This window comes from Xiphophorus hellerii, chromosome 11, assembly GCF_003331165.1.
Source record: "Xiphophorus hellerii strain 12219 chromosome 11, Xiphophorus_hellerii-4.1, whole genome shotgun sequence".
NCBI classification, from domain to species: Eukaryota; Metazoa; Chordata; class Actinopteri; order Cyprinodontiformes; family Poeciliidae; genus Xiphophorus; species Xiphophorus hellerii.
The window spans coordinates 24,284,311-24,297,768 of record NC_045682.1 but is presented as its reverse complement, the minus strand read 5'-3'; the positions used below and the strand labels follow the sequence as shown (position 1 = coordinate 24,297,768).

At 36.2% G+C, this 13,458-nt stretch overlaps 2 protein-coding genes and 1 long non-coding RNA gene across 3 annotated transcripts; 2 read left to right on the top strand and 1 right to left on the bottom strand.

Moving 5' to 3' along the window:
• Nucleotides 1-1,736: 1,736 nt before the first annotated feature.
• On the bottom strand, nt 1,737-2,770 carry LOC116729012 (uncharacterized). The gene is made up of 3 exons (XR_004341053.1): nt 2,580-2,770; nt 2,009-2,201; nt 1,737-1,878 (listed from the first exon to the last, which is right to left on the bottom strand). It is a non-coding gene; the product is annotated as an uncharacterized LOC116729012 (long non-coding RNA).
• Nucleotides 2,771-3,524: 754 nt separating this feature from the next.
• Nucleotides 3,525-4,958, top strand: mrps17 (mitochondrial ribosomal protein S17). Its single transcript, XM_032577395.1, has 3 exons — nt 3,525-3,702; nt 3,826-3,961; nt 4,562-4,958. The coding sequence occupies exons 2-3, from the start codon at nt 3,839-3,841 to the stop codon at nt 4,877-4,879; spliced, it is 441 nt and encodes a 146-aa protein (XP_032433286.1). The 5' UTR covers nt 3,525-3,702; nt 3,826-3,838; the 3' UTR covers nt 4,880-4,958.
• A 1,073-nt stretch (nt 4,959-6,031) lies between these two features.
• On the top strand, nt 6,032-13,402 carry LOC116729010 (protein NipSnap homolog 2). Its single transcript, XM_032577394.1, has 10 exons — nt 6,032-6,321; nt 7,470-7,579; nt 7,690-7,735; nt 7,818-7,912; nt 9,035-9,105; nt 10,318-10,458; nt 10,557-10,588; nt 11,162-11,256; nt 11,480-11,563; nt 12,454-13,402. The coding sequence occupies exons 1-10, from the start codon at nt 6,230-6,232 to the stop codon at nt 12,516-12,518; spliced, it is 831 nt and encodes a 276-aa protein (XP_032433285.1). The 5' UTR covers nt 6,032-6,229; the 3' UTR covers nt 12,519-13,402.
• Nucleotides 13,403-13,458: the final 56 nt, after the last annotated feature.

The window sequence follows — 13,458 nt, the reverse complement described above, 5'->3', positions numbered from 1 at the left end:
TATCTGACAAATTGGAGTCTAGAAAAGTAAAAGTTTTGACATAAAAATTGTTTTGACTCGAGACTATTTAAAAATTCAAAGTAGATATTTCAAGAAGCTCATGGAGAACCAGTAATACCGACTAATAATTAATTATTACATTACGATGTTAATATTTTAAAAGCAGGAAAGTGCAATAAAGTTTAAATATACACAGTTGTTTCGTAAAAGATGTACTTCAGGGTTCTTACAGATTAAATTAATCGCAGAAGAACGTCAATAGGCTGTTTTACTGCTGCACGTCGCCCTTCTTTCCAGCAGGTGGCGGTAGTGCATAAAACCGTCATTTATTAAACCAAGAAGTAAATCGACATTAGAACCGGATAGGGGTGGTATTAACATAGACATAATATATGGATAGACGCCTCATGGGCCGCTCTCGCCTATTGGAGCTGACGAGATTTAGGGCGGCCATCTTGGAGCGGTATACCACTCCACTCAGCCTTATATATTTGGCAGGCACAATAAAGGATCAGCGCATTTAATAGATCATAACACGCTGAATAGTAATCACATTGTCACATAATTAAATTTTAGGCATACAGCTATTAAAATTGCATGTATAGGAACGTATAGTTTAGCATATTTAAATAATTTTGGTGGAATACAATGTTTTAAAGTATGACATGTTTTGCAAGATACAACCAAAGATGCAATTTATTCACACACATTATGTATATATTCCGATAATCTCATATATACACACATACACACATGCATACTTATCTGTTGTGACAGTATTTACATATTCATTACATTTTTACACAATCTAATAGCCTTATACATACACACATATATATATATATATATATATATATATATATATATATATATATATATATATATACACACAAACACATACTTATCTGTTGTGACAACAATATTTACATATTCATTACATTTTTACACAATCTAATAGCCTTGAAATAGGACAGTTTTGCAGAGCTTTTTTCTGGTGTTGCCTTTCTGCAAACCAAGACATGTGACTTTTGCAATGTGGTGCATCCTTATCTTCAGAAACACAGACACAACCAATGACAGCAAGTCAGAATGGTGATTGTCAATGCCAAATTGTGTCTCCTGAGTGTGTTCCCCAAGCTGGAAAACATCTTCTGTTCCAATGTCTTCACGGACTATGTATGTGACGGCGGACAGCTTAGGAGGATGGTTTGGTGAAGCACCACGAATCACCCTCTCTGCAGCTCTCACCACCTTCACTACGCCTTGTGAGGGAATCACTAACCCGCCATTATTTTTCAAAGTGAGAAGATGGTAGTTCTCATCAAATGAAGACGGTGTGGCATCTTGAATCAAACTGACTCGACATGGGTCACAGGTTAGTTTACGCAGAATCTGCCTCACAACAAATCCAGATATGTAAACCAAGGCATTTTCTACCAGACCACCAAACTTGGTCGGAAGATAGCTGTGGTCGTCCAGAATGGCTGAAATCCTAGCAAAATGACAGGGATGCTCTTCATTAGATTCAGGAGAGGACATTTCAACAGCAGACAGGGACACGGTGTTGTCTTGTGCTGCCACATTGCCAGTCTCACTGGGTGTAACCCCACACCGAACCATCAGCCGGCGGAAGATGGCCTGGAACTGGCATGCTGATGGGTTGTTATTCCAGCCACCTTGAATGGAATACAGGGATACAATACATGTGTTAATCATATATACGGACATATATGATATGATATTTACAATAGAAAAAATACTCACATCATTAGACTGAGGTTGCAGGTCTGAACTACAAGTTTCTGGGTCATCTTGAGAGGCCACATACTCACTACTTTGGGCTTTTGTGGAGGTTATTGTAGTTCTGTAGTTTTCAACCTTAAATGTAAAAACCTTATGAATATGGACTTCACAGTATATACTACCTGTACATAAACACACATATATCCCTTAAGGCTAACATTATGCACATTTATGAATGCTAATGAACTTTTAATAATGCACCTACTCTTTGAAGGTGAACTGGGAAGCTGAAAATTGATGGTATCACATCAGCTCTCAGTCTGACAATCTGACCTGTTTTGTCAAAATCCTCCGTTTTGAAATGTTCACTGCATAGTACAGATGAATCACTTGCAGTGAATCCATCCCTCCTCAAAGCTATTTCCCACCTCTTCCTCCTCTCTTTATCTTTTGGAAACCTTTAAAACAAAAACGTGATATCTGGGAGTGTGTACACAAAAACATTGTCCGAATGAGGTCCATGTTATTTGCAACGGTTGAAACTAAGGAGCCTTGTTGCCTGCTTAAGCTGAGCATTCAGAAAAACGTTACACTCACTATTTTTGATCTTCATATTTTAAAGAACATAAAACTCCAAATTTGATTAAAATTTGTTGATAATGATAATTAAACAAAGCTACTGAAATTGTGAGTAGGCCTGTTTGAAACATATTCCTGTCATCAAATCTCCGGCTGAAGACCGATAGCTAACATTTGCTGTCATTTCGCTGGTGGGCATAAATACAGTACAGTAATATTACATTCACAACATACTAACAATAATATGTCATTCTTACTTGTGAAAAGTTATCCCCCGGTCCCTGACATCAACAGTTCGTAGATTTAAACACGAATAAGCCGAGCAGAACTGAGGCATCTTCTGTTGTTTTGGTTCAGCAAAGTACGAGGGTATACCGCTCTAAGATGGCCGCCGTATTTCCTGCGCCGGAGCGGCCAATGCGGCGTCTACCCTTATATTATGTCTATGGGTATTAATATTTGGTTCTGTTGGGTACCAGCACATGAAGGTGTAAAAGGCAATGAAAAGGCAGATAAATTAGCAGAAAGGGCTTTAGAGGGGGCAATAACGATTACAATTCATTTTGGGAAAGGGGAAGGGAAATCACTTATTAAGGGTAAATAAATGGAAAAATGGCAACAACAAAAAAAAAGTGGAATGAAGATAAGAAAGGACGAAGATTATATGAAGTACAAAAGTCAGTATTAATTAGAAATATGAAAGAGACAGAAGGGAAGAAATAATAATGATCAGATTAAGAGTAGGTCATACCTATTTAAATGACCTTTTATATTTAATAGGGAGGAAAATAATGATAAACGTGAAGGATGTGGAGAGAAAGAAAATGAAGAACACATATTGATGAACTGTAAAACATGAACCTGAAGGGGAGAAATTGAGAAGAATGTTTGAAAGGTCCGGTCAAGAATGGAGTCTTAAAGGAATATTTGGAAATGAAGGAAACACGATGGATATTTACAGATTAAGGAAAGCATTATTTATTTATCTTCAGAATACAAAATTAAAAAATAGAATTTGATAGATGTAAAGTTGCTACACACTCGTGTACAGTAGGTGGCGGTATGCACCTTAAAGTTGCTTGCGATCCGCCATAATAGAAAAGAAGAAGAAGACATTAGCAGCATGGAGACTCGCTGCAACTGAGGGATTCTTGACCTTTCCAACTTAATACTTTAATCTGGTTTCAGTGAGTTCATTTTTGTACATTTTAGCCTTTTCGGTCAAACTTAATCATATCAAAGTTTGTTTTTTCCCCATTGACTCTTGATGAATGAACGTATCTGGGATGCTAAAGCTAATATTAAGCCAAGACGGATCCTCTTTTAGGTTATTATTGATTATGTGACAGATTTATGTAAGCCTCCACAGTAGGACGACGGTAAATATTTAATATTTAGAGGTTGCCTTCACATACTCAATGTGTCACTGAATCTGTTTTCACGTCCCTAATGTCTTTTATTTATTTTATACAATTTTCATTTGTTTTTCTTTCCGGGGTCCGGAAAGCTGAGCAGGATGTCAGGGAAAAAGGTTGTAGTCCATGCCAGATGGGTCATCGGTAAAGTAATCGGAACCAAGATGCAGAAAACTGCTAAAGTGAGAGTGACAAGACTGGTGCTGGACCCCTACCTGCTGAAGGTGAATCCGCAGCTAATGTCTGTAGATGATTCCTGTGTGAGAAAAACAAACACTTGTTTGTGTAAACACAAGAACTTTAAATCTAAAACATATTAATTAAATCAGCATACAAATAATGTTAGATCTTGAGTTTTGGATGTATAATTTGTGTTCTCTACTGCATTTCACTTCTGTTTGGAGGAAGTAAACTGAACATGAATCTGTATTGTAGTTATATTGGCCAGAAACATGGCCAAGTCTAAAGAAGCGGTTACATGTTTTACAGTCATCTGAAATTTCTTTACACCTGGATTGATCAGGTTTTCTTACCTGCCAATTTCAGTTTTCACCTAAAAGCTTTTTTTAATTGAAGTACATAAATTGATTTCCTGTATTTTGAATTTTCTTTTTCAAAGTATTTCAACCTGTAGCCAGTATTTGATGGTTAATTATAACTTCCTTCTAAGTTTAATATCAAAATAATACTATTTCATTGAACTCCTTTGCAACTGAAATCTGCATATTGAATATACAGTACTTCATAAATCTTTCTAAACAGAATATGTGTGTATCATTATGCATTTAAAGTTAACTAAGTGCATTTTTTCGCTTCCTTTATAGTACTACAACAAGAGGAAAACCTACTTTGCCCATGATGCTTTGGAGCAGTGCACTGTGGGAGATATCGTCCTCATCAAGGCTCTGCCTGTGGCAAGATCCAAACATGTGAAGCATGAACTTTCTGAGATCGTTTACAAAGTGGGCCGGGTGGTGGATCCGCTGACGGGAAAAAGTGTCGCAGGGACAGAGTTTGTGGAGCCTCTGTCTGACCTGCTTCTAGAAGAGAAGATTTCTCTGTCGGATAAACTCAAAGAGCTGAACATCTCAGCTGCTTCCGCTGCAGCTGATTCTCCGTCTGTACAAACTCCTACTTCATGATAGAAAACTGTTTTCTTACATGCCACTCTGTAATGTTTTTGCTTCAAGAGTTAATAAAAATATAAGTATGTAAACATTATGGGTTCAACAGAAGCATAACTCTAATATTACTTTCAAGAATAGAAATTGGATTATTTTGCCATGAAATGAAAATGGGAACACATACATGCTTTGTGATGTCCTCTGGGTTTCTGGGAGAGATTAAAAATCTAAATTTTAGGACTTAAAAAGCCTTAAATGTGCCAAGATTATAAATAAAACAACAATTGAACTAAAGGCAAAAATGCCTCTTTGGATTGTAAAGGTTGCAGATCTTTGATGTTTTCTAATGCACTGGTTCTCAAAACTTCCAGTTTTCAAAAGAAAATGTCAGTGACTCTTTGTTGAGGAGTTATGAAGTGGTACTGTGGCAACGCAATCAGCAGCAAATATATTGACCAATATGTGGCTTTTATTTATTTAAATCCCTCTTTTAAAAAAAATCTTTTACACTATAAAATGGATGTGCTTTTTAATTTAATTAAGGTTATCTTCTCAAGAGGAACTCAAGACCTTTCACATGTTTGAGATGCCAATTTTTGAACTACTGTAAGGTACTGAAAACTTTTGTGTGGCTGATTCATATAAAATATGCACTATAATATGAATGCATATATTACTGCACTGCAAAAACACAAAATATTATCAAATAATTTTGCTGTAATTTCTCGTGCAAATAATGCACTTGAAATAAGACAAAACTAACTTAACTTACAAGTAACTTTTCAGCAAGAAACGAACATAGTTTGAGTCAATTATTTCTTAATATTGATGAAAAAGTACATATTCAAATGAATTAACCTATAACACATTTTTCCCATGTAATGGTGAAATAATCTGAAAATTGAACAAGTACTTTTTCCATCAATAATAGGGAATTATTTACTTAAAACAAGCTATATCTTGCTGAAAAGTTACTGAAATACGACAAACTAACATATTTGCACAAGAAGCTAGACCAAAATTACTTGGCACGTTTTTGCAGTGTTTTTATAAGTAAGATTTTCAGGTGAATGTTTTGGAAATGAAATAAAAATCAAATAAAAAAATTGTTCAAAGCATAAAAGTCGATAGAAAAGCGCATATGAGGAAATAGAACGTTCACTTTGTCAACCATGAACAGAATGATTGTGCTGTTTAGCAGCTGTAAACCTGGGATTCCTGTGTTTGTGTTTGTAAAGCTCGTTTATCATCCTCCACATTGTTCTCCTGCGTTACGTCGCCCGGTCAGCTGCCCAGTAAACAGCCCGGACTGTGGCTCTGCTGCAGCCGCCTCCATCAGCCTCCGACTCTAACTGCCTTCAGGGCAACATGGCGAGCAGAGTCCTTCAAAGAGTGGCCACCGGCCTTCACTGGAGGAGAGCCGGACTTCAAGCGAACGTCCCGGCAGCCATCACAACCAGGTCAGAGTTAGGCAGATGCTACCTGCTGATTCAGAGAGGTTTCTTCAAAAGTTAGCTCGGTTTTAGGAAAACTTTACACTAATGACAAACTCTGGGATGCTAGGTGGCTAAGCTAACGTAGGGACGTTGGTCCCTACGCAACGTAGCTAGCATTAGCCGCTTAGCATTAGCGCTAAACTTGCTAACTTTCTGCTAACTATGACCCCGTTGAAAAGTTAAAAGTTCGGAACATGGTGCCGTTTGTAATTACATCTGCGAACATGGAGCTGCATTTTATAGCTGATAACACAAAAGAAAGTTAGAAGTGAGGCTGTCACTCCCGAAGTGATTTAACTTCAAGGTCAAAGCAGCGAGAGTGCAGAGCTTTACATTGCTTTCCTCTCTTAAAAAATACATTTCCAGTTGATTTGTTCATGAATATTTACAATAATCTAAATGTTGATTGTCTTTGAAGGAATAACATTATCGAAGACTATCAGTACAATGGTGGTTGTTGGTGGTATTTATATTTAATTTAGGACTTAAAATCCACGTACATTAGTTTTCTAATTAAACTCATTGCAGTGACTATAACGATTGCTGCGGGAGCAAAGTTTTAAACTGTCAGCGGAGTGGTTTAAAATGTGCAGACAAATTAGTTGTTTTTTTTTACCTTGCCAGTTTGTCATGTCACTTTATTTTGTTTTAAATATTGACATGTCAGATCATGTTGAGTTGTCATCCTGAAGCCATTATCAGCAAATATTAAAACCTTGCATTCTTTTCCATAACATAGTGGTTTATCTGACATTTAAAAGTAAACAAAATTCTAAATGTTTGTGATTGCTACATGACAAAAATGTTTTTTAAAAAGTCCAAAGGGTGTAAATACTTTTTTAAGGTGGTACATTTCACCAATTCTTAGCTTATAATAGTGAAACTTGCACAGAATATAATCTTAACTCATTGAAAGACATACTCTTAATTTATATTATTAAAATTAGTTGGATGCTTAGGTTGAAGTAATTAGAGGATAAAAACAGCAAGTCTATTTATGACTTTCAAGGGTCTGATAGGATTCAGTATAAGAGCTTTTTGGTTGTTAAGCTGATTTTTAATACTGTGCAGGAGAAAAATGCTTAATTTTATTTATTTATTTTTCTGTGCAGGGGTTTCTCAGGACTTAAATCTCTTTTTGTGAGAAAAGTTGACCCCAGAAAAGATGCCCACTCTCATCTACTATCCAAGAAAGAAGACAATAATCTCTATAAAATACAATGTACGTATTATGGCATTATTTCCTCTATAGTAATTTCATGAAATGTAAAGTTTTCATGTTGTCATTTTCACTATTTGTCCACTTATCGTTTTATTTTTTTCCCTCAACAGTTCATAATGTTAAACCAGAGTGCCTTGATGCTTACAATGAACTTTGGTAAGAAAAACTAATTTAATCTCTCTCTGTTAATCTCAGGTTTAGTACATTCTTGCACATTTCTGTGTGTTTTTGTCCCCAGTGAAGAAGTATTACCCTCCATCCATGCTGACCCTGAATACCCCTGTGAGCTGGTGGGCACCTGGAACACCTGGTACGGAGAGCAGGATCAGGCAGGTAAGAGGCTGCAGCGTCTCACACAGTTAATCAAGCCTCTACTTTCATTTACTTAGCTGTCTAGATGAACTGTTTTTTAATTAGAAAGCCCAGTGAAAGTAAAACAATGAAGGTAACGTTGATAAATAATGAATCTACACTAATTTCTTACAAAAATTAATGTTTAACTATTAAGCTGTCTGGGTATTGTTAAACATTTGAGGTCTTGAAGTGCTGAGTTAGCTGCATAATCAATCAACCTTGTTGACATCATGTCAAACATTTTTGTAAATATGAGTTTTGTGCATCGACTGCTTTCATAACAAGCCGTTGATAAAATTATGAGTTAGTGTTTACATTTCAGTTAATAGTTGGGTTATGATTATCAATAATTCAGCCAACAGGATCAAAACTGTACAGGAGATGTGAGGGATTGTCATCACAAATCCTCAGTCTGTTGCTGAGTCGTAGATTATAGGACGAGAACAAACAGCAACAATTATTTTATCCTCCATTATTTTAGTTTTTCTGAGATTACGTCAGAAAATGTGCCACTACATGCTTGTTTTACGTTCCGTGAAAGTCCAGATTTTCCAACTCCAGCTTTGGACGCATCAAACGCTCGGGGGAAAAAGAGTGGGAAAATGTTGTTTGTAATGTGACAAACAGAATAAGTTCAACGAGTGTAAATACTTTTGATAGTCAAGGAGTTTCTCTCCTCTGACACAAACCAGCAGAGTCACAGCTCCTATTTTAGTCAACAACCAGCTATGTCTGTCCTGCTGTTTTCCTGGCTGTTGTCCATTTTGTCCTGTGATTATATTTTGTTCCTCCTGAACTTCAATCTGACTCTGCGATGCGAACAGAAGTGGAAAGGATACAGAAGTTAAACATGAACCACATGTGAACATTAAAGTCCCTTAAAGGGGAAAAATAAAGAGAAATAGCAATGACCTTTGGGTTTTTTATGCTTAATATTTATCTGCGTTGTGGTTGTTTTAAATCTGAAGCTGGTGATTTTACAGCTTTATTTTTAAAGATCTGTGTTAATGAGGTGCAACTACAACTGACTGCGGTTTGGCCCAGAGGAAAACATTTTCCAGAGCTGCATTATTTCTGGCTCTTCTGCTCCTTCTATTCTAGTTCACCTTTGGAGATATCGGGGAGGATACCCGGCTCTCACCGAAGTCATGAACAAACTCAGGCAGAATAAGGTAACAGGGATTAGTTCAGCTCTCTGCACACTGCTGACCTGAAGGCCATAAAAACAGCCGCAGACCAGGTTTTAGTGTCTCTGTGGCTCTCCAGCTGTTTCCTGTTTAGCTAAATAAAAAGAATATTTACAGAGTTAGAGAATCAGCTGTATGCTGAATGTTTGGTAAGTATAGTAGAGAGTCAGTTTCTGTGTTATTCATGTTGTTTGTGGTTGCTCTCCAAAAATAGAAACATAGGTATGCACTGATGAAGACCTTTAATATCAGAACTAGGGGTGCACCAATAAGTCAGCTTTGATGTCCTTCATTTTGGGAGTTTGGTGATCAAGTCTAAAAATGAATCACTGTCTTCTTCTGCTCTGCTTTGTTAGAGGTTTATCTAACAGGTCATGTCGGCACGTTTGCAATTAACAATAATCACTGTTGCCAACTTCGCAACCTTCTTGCTATATTTAGCATCATTTCAGACCAAAAGAATCAGAATCGGCCAAAATCGGAATCAGCAGATCCGGCTTTTTAAAGATTGGTAATCGGCAATCGGACAGAAAACTGCAATCGGTGCACCACTACTTATTACTGTTAATAAGTTTATTAAATTGAACCCAAAAGAAACTGAAAACGAGATGCTTTTCTTTTAATACAGCAAACGTGGAAAATCTACTAGAGCGTATTAGGGCCACTGTAGAAAAACAAAAATGTAGTAAATTTCAATTTCTGCCAAAAAACTCAGACATTTTGAGAGTAATCAACATTTCAACCAAAAGTCAGCCAAAATCGGAATTGACCCATGAAGCTTTTTAAAGATCGGTAATCGACCAGAAAACTGCGATAGGTGCACCTCTAATAGGAATATATTAGAATATATATTAGGAATATAATTTATTTGTGATTTTTGTTGAATTGTAATATAATTACTGTTGCTGTTTTTTAATTAAAACATTAGAATTTTTTTTATTTCTGAAATGATTTTAAATAAATTATCCACACATTTTCTAAAATAGATTAATAATGATTTTAAATAATGAATGCAACCCAATTATTATCCAGTTTTCCTCATATTACACCTGCCTTGCTGCTCTTGCCTAAAAATCTCCATTCGCTTAACCTTTAAGCAGTCAGAAATCAGCTCAGTTGACTCTGTTTTGATCATTTCAGATGCTGAGCTGGGGGTTTACTGAGTGACGGTTTTGTCTTTATTTGTCCTGGCTGTAGGGGTTTATGAACTACAGGGATGAGAGGGGAAAGATGCTGCTGTCTCGTAGGAATCAGCTGCTGCTGGAGTTCAGCTTCTGGAACGAACCCGTCCCTCGTCCAGGACCAAACATCTACGAACTCCGGTCATATCAGCTCAGAGTAAGACTCCGTTTTCACCTACGTTCAGCTTTAAAGATCGTTTTCAACCAGAGTGAAAACCTAAATAAATGCTGTCCATTTTCATGCTGTAATTCCAGCCAGGGACAATGATCGAGTGGGGAAATTACTGGTAAGAAAACCTTTTTGTTAATTTTTACTGCACAAATAGTGAGTAACAAACATAATGCATCAGAAAAAGTAGGAGAGACGGGTATTAATTTTAAATATATTTTTTACCTTGATCCTTTTTTTGAGAATTTTTGAGTTATTTTGATTATTTGCTAAACATTTGATTAGGGATGCACGATATATCGGCACCAACATCGATATCGGCCGATGTTAGTAATTTTTTTTAACATATTGGTATCGGTCCTATTAATAATCAATAGTTATTTGTATCTATTTCTGGTTGTTTTTTTCCAAAGGTGTTGAAACGGTAGTGGAATATATATATAATATCGGTAAATATCAATTATGTATCAGAAATATTAACATTGGATATTGATATCGACCCATCTCTATATTAGATATGATAAATCTTGCCTTTTTTAGTGAATGGTTATAATTTAATCATTGAGAGGCATTTGTTTTGCAGTGAATATCAAGTAAAAATATTGCAATGACCTAATCCTCAAACTGCAAATATTTAGTTGACAGTACAGAGTTGCACGGCGCTGTGTTTACGTTTTTTGATGCTCTGCAGGGCTCGGGCGATTGAGATTCGCCAGCAGAACCAGGAGGCCGTGGGAGGCTTTTTCTCACAGATCGGAAGTCTTTACCAAGTTCATCACTTATGGGGTGAGGAGATTTTCCTGCTATTATAAATATGGTTACAAATCTGTTTCTTTTCACCAAGAGCCTGTGATTTTAAGGAATGAACACAATTGTGTTATATAATTGAGAACTTCAGTTTTAAACTTCATGAATGTTTTCTCAGAATAACTTAAGCTTGAAGCTGTGAGTTGATTTAAATACTCACCAAATGAATAAATATGTTTTTGTTTTGTTTTTTATCGACCAGCTTACAAAGATCTTCAGACTAGAGATAAAATTAGAAATGCAGCTTGGCACCGGGAGGGTTGGGATGAGGTCGTTTATTACACAGGTAAGCTTGAATTGGTGTCCAAACATTATTCTAAGTATTGTTAATGTTGTGATTAAATTGAAATTACATTATTTCTGTAGTTATATGTCTTTTAAGACAGATTAAACAAAGCCAGCAACCTTATAGATCAGTGTTTCTAAACTTTTTTAGTCCGAGGGCCACTTACCCCTTTTTAACAGTCACAGACCACCTAACTACAAATTGCCACCAGAATAACAAAACATTGTAATATATACAACTTGAAATTAAAATAGTAGTCTCTTAACTCGTCGTCTTTGTTCGAAATAAAATAAATAAATAAATAGTCTGAATGTGAAAGATGGCACTGTTTTGTAAAAGTAACTGGTCACTTTCTAATTTAGACGCTAAGAAAAGGAAAAACAGACTTGAGTAGTGTTGGCAAAAACAAACATTTTCTTTCAGTCAATAGATTCCCCAACATAGTGTTATTTTAGGTGTTAATATGTAGTTTGACCACCATATCGCATTCAGAACAGCCGCAGACCGAGATCTGTATGCCGGTGGCATGCTATTATGTATCGCAATAATATAAAAAAAGAAAAAAAAAGTTAAAGTCCAACTGCAACTCACCCTGTGAAATTTTCCACCGTTATCTTCAGGTTTTCTTTTTAGTGACCGGTTTTAAGCCATGTGTCCATTATTATTTTATAAACACAATCCTTTGGTAAGCTAACTGTAGCGTCGCACTTTGAGCTACTAACGTAACGGCAAATAAACGGTTGTTTACATGCAGTACCTCACGGACCGCTAGAGGGCGCCCACGGACCACAGTTTGAGAAAGAGTCATATATCTGCATATTGTTGATCAAGAATGCATAGGTTATTGATTTATTAGCCAAATGAAATCTAAACCTTTTTTCTCCTTACAGTCCCTCTTATTCAGCACATGGAGTCCAGAATAATGATTCCCATGAAGACTTCGCCCCTGAAGTAACCGCAGACTGAAGCAGTCAGCACTACAACCACTCAGACCCATGAAGTGCAACCAACCACCAGAATGTACACTGCCAGGAAATTCAACACAACCTAGTTATGATTTTCCTTGTTTTTTTCTGTTTCTTAAATCTCTCTACTTTTCCTTTTTTTGTTGTTTTTAAGAATGTTGGGTCAAAACGATTATCTCCAGAACGTTACTAGTTAATTAATGGGTTGTTAGAGTGTTACAGATCTGGAGTTTATCATGAAAGACAAGATGAATTATAATGGGATTCATTAGCTTTGTGGAAAACTCAAAATATTAAGCCTAAAATTGTACATGTGGTAATTATTTCATTAAGAGAAATGGGGTTCTTCAGATTGTTCTCCCTTTTCTTAGCAAAAGTCTTATGTTTACAAAGCTTCTGACAGGTTGTGAAAAGATTTGGGTCAGAATTATTAAAGTATTCATGATGCTAAAACTATATGAAGATTGTTCACAATGGCGCCAAAAAAACTACTTTTCTTTTCTCCTTTGCCTAACTGATCGCACTTCCAGGTTCTTCAGCATCAACACTCCTGGCTACAGTGAATGGTAATTTAAATGTGTTGTAGTTAAGCAGAGCCAATGACTTTTTGCAGAAGAAGCTACTGTACACTGACTGGTTTGGGTTTATACCAATACAACAGATTAATATCATTAGGGTGACTGTGTGCTCTAACTGAGATTAATTTTTAAGCAATGCCACCATGTTGTTGTTTGGGGGTCTATTAAATAAGCTGCGTCTGTAAACAACTTTGGTCTTTAAAATCACTGTGGCGCCTCAGAGTGGAAAATATAAAATGCAGTGATTTAAGAAGATTAGTTGTACATATTGAATTAAATTTCTGATTAATAGAAGACTTTTTTCCTCTCCTGTTTATTTTTTTAACACATCAGTACATAAAATCTGACTTGC

What these genes read in the sequence shown, in the direction of transcription:
- mrps17 (XM_032577395.1), top strand. Translation starts at nt 3,839, where the DNA reads ATGTCAGGGAAAAAGGTTGTAGTCCATGCCAGATGGGTCATCGGTAAA. An exon ending in TGGACCCCTACCTGCTGAAG is followed by an intron (nt 3,962 to 4,561) that starts GTGAATCCGCAG and finishes CTTCCTTTATAG; the next exon opens with TACTACAACAAGAGGAAAAC.
- LOC116729010 (XM_032577394.1), top strand. Translation starts at nt 6,230, where the DNA reads ATGGCGAGCAGAGTCCTTCAAAGAGTGGCCACCGGCCTTCACTGGAGG. An exon ending in CCGGCAGCCATCACAACCAG is followed by an intron (nt 6,322 to 7,469) that starts GTCAGAGTTAGG and finishes TTTTCTGTGCAG; the next exon opens with GGGTTTCTCAGGACTTAAAT. An exon ending in GATGCTTACAATGAACTTTG is followed by an intron (nt 7,736 to 7,817) that starts GTAAGAAAAACT and finishes TTTTGTCCCCAG; the next exon opens with TGAAGAAGTATTACCCTCCA.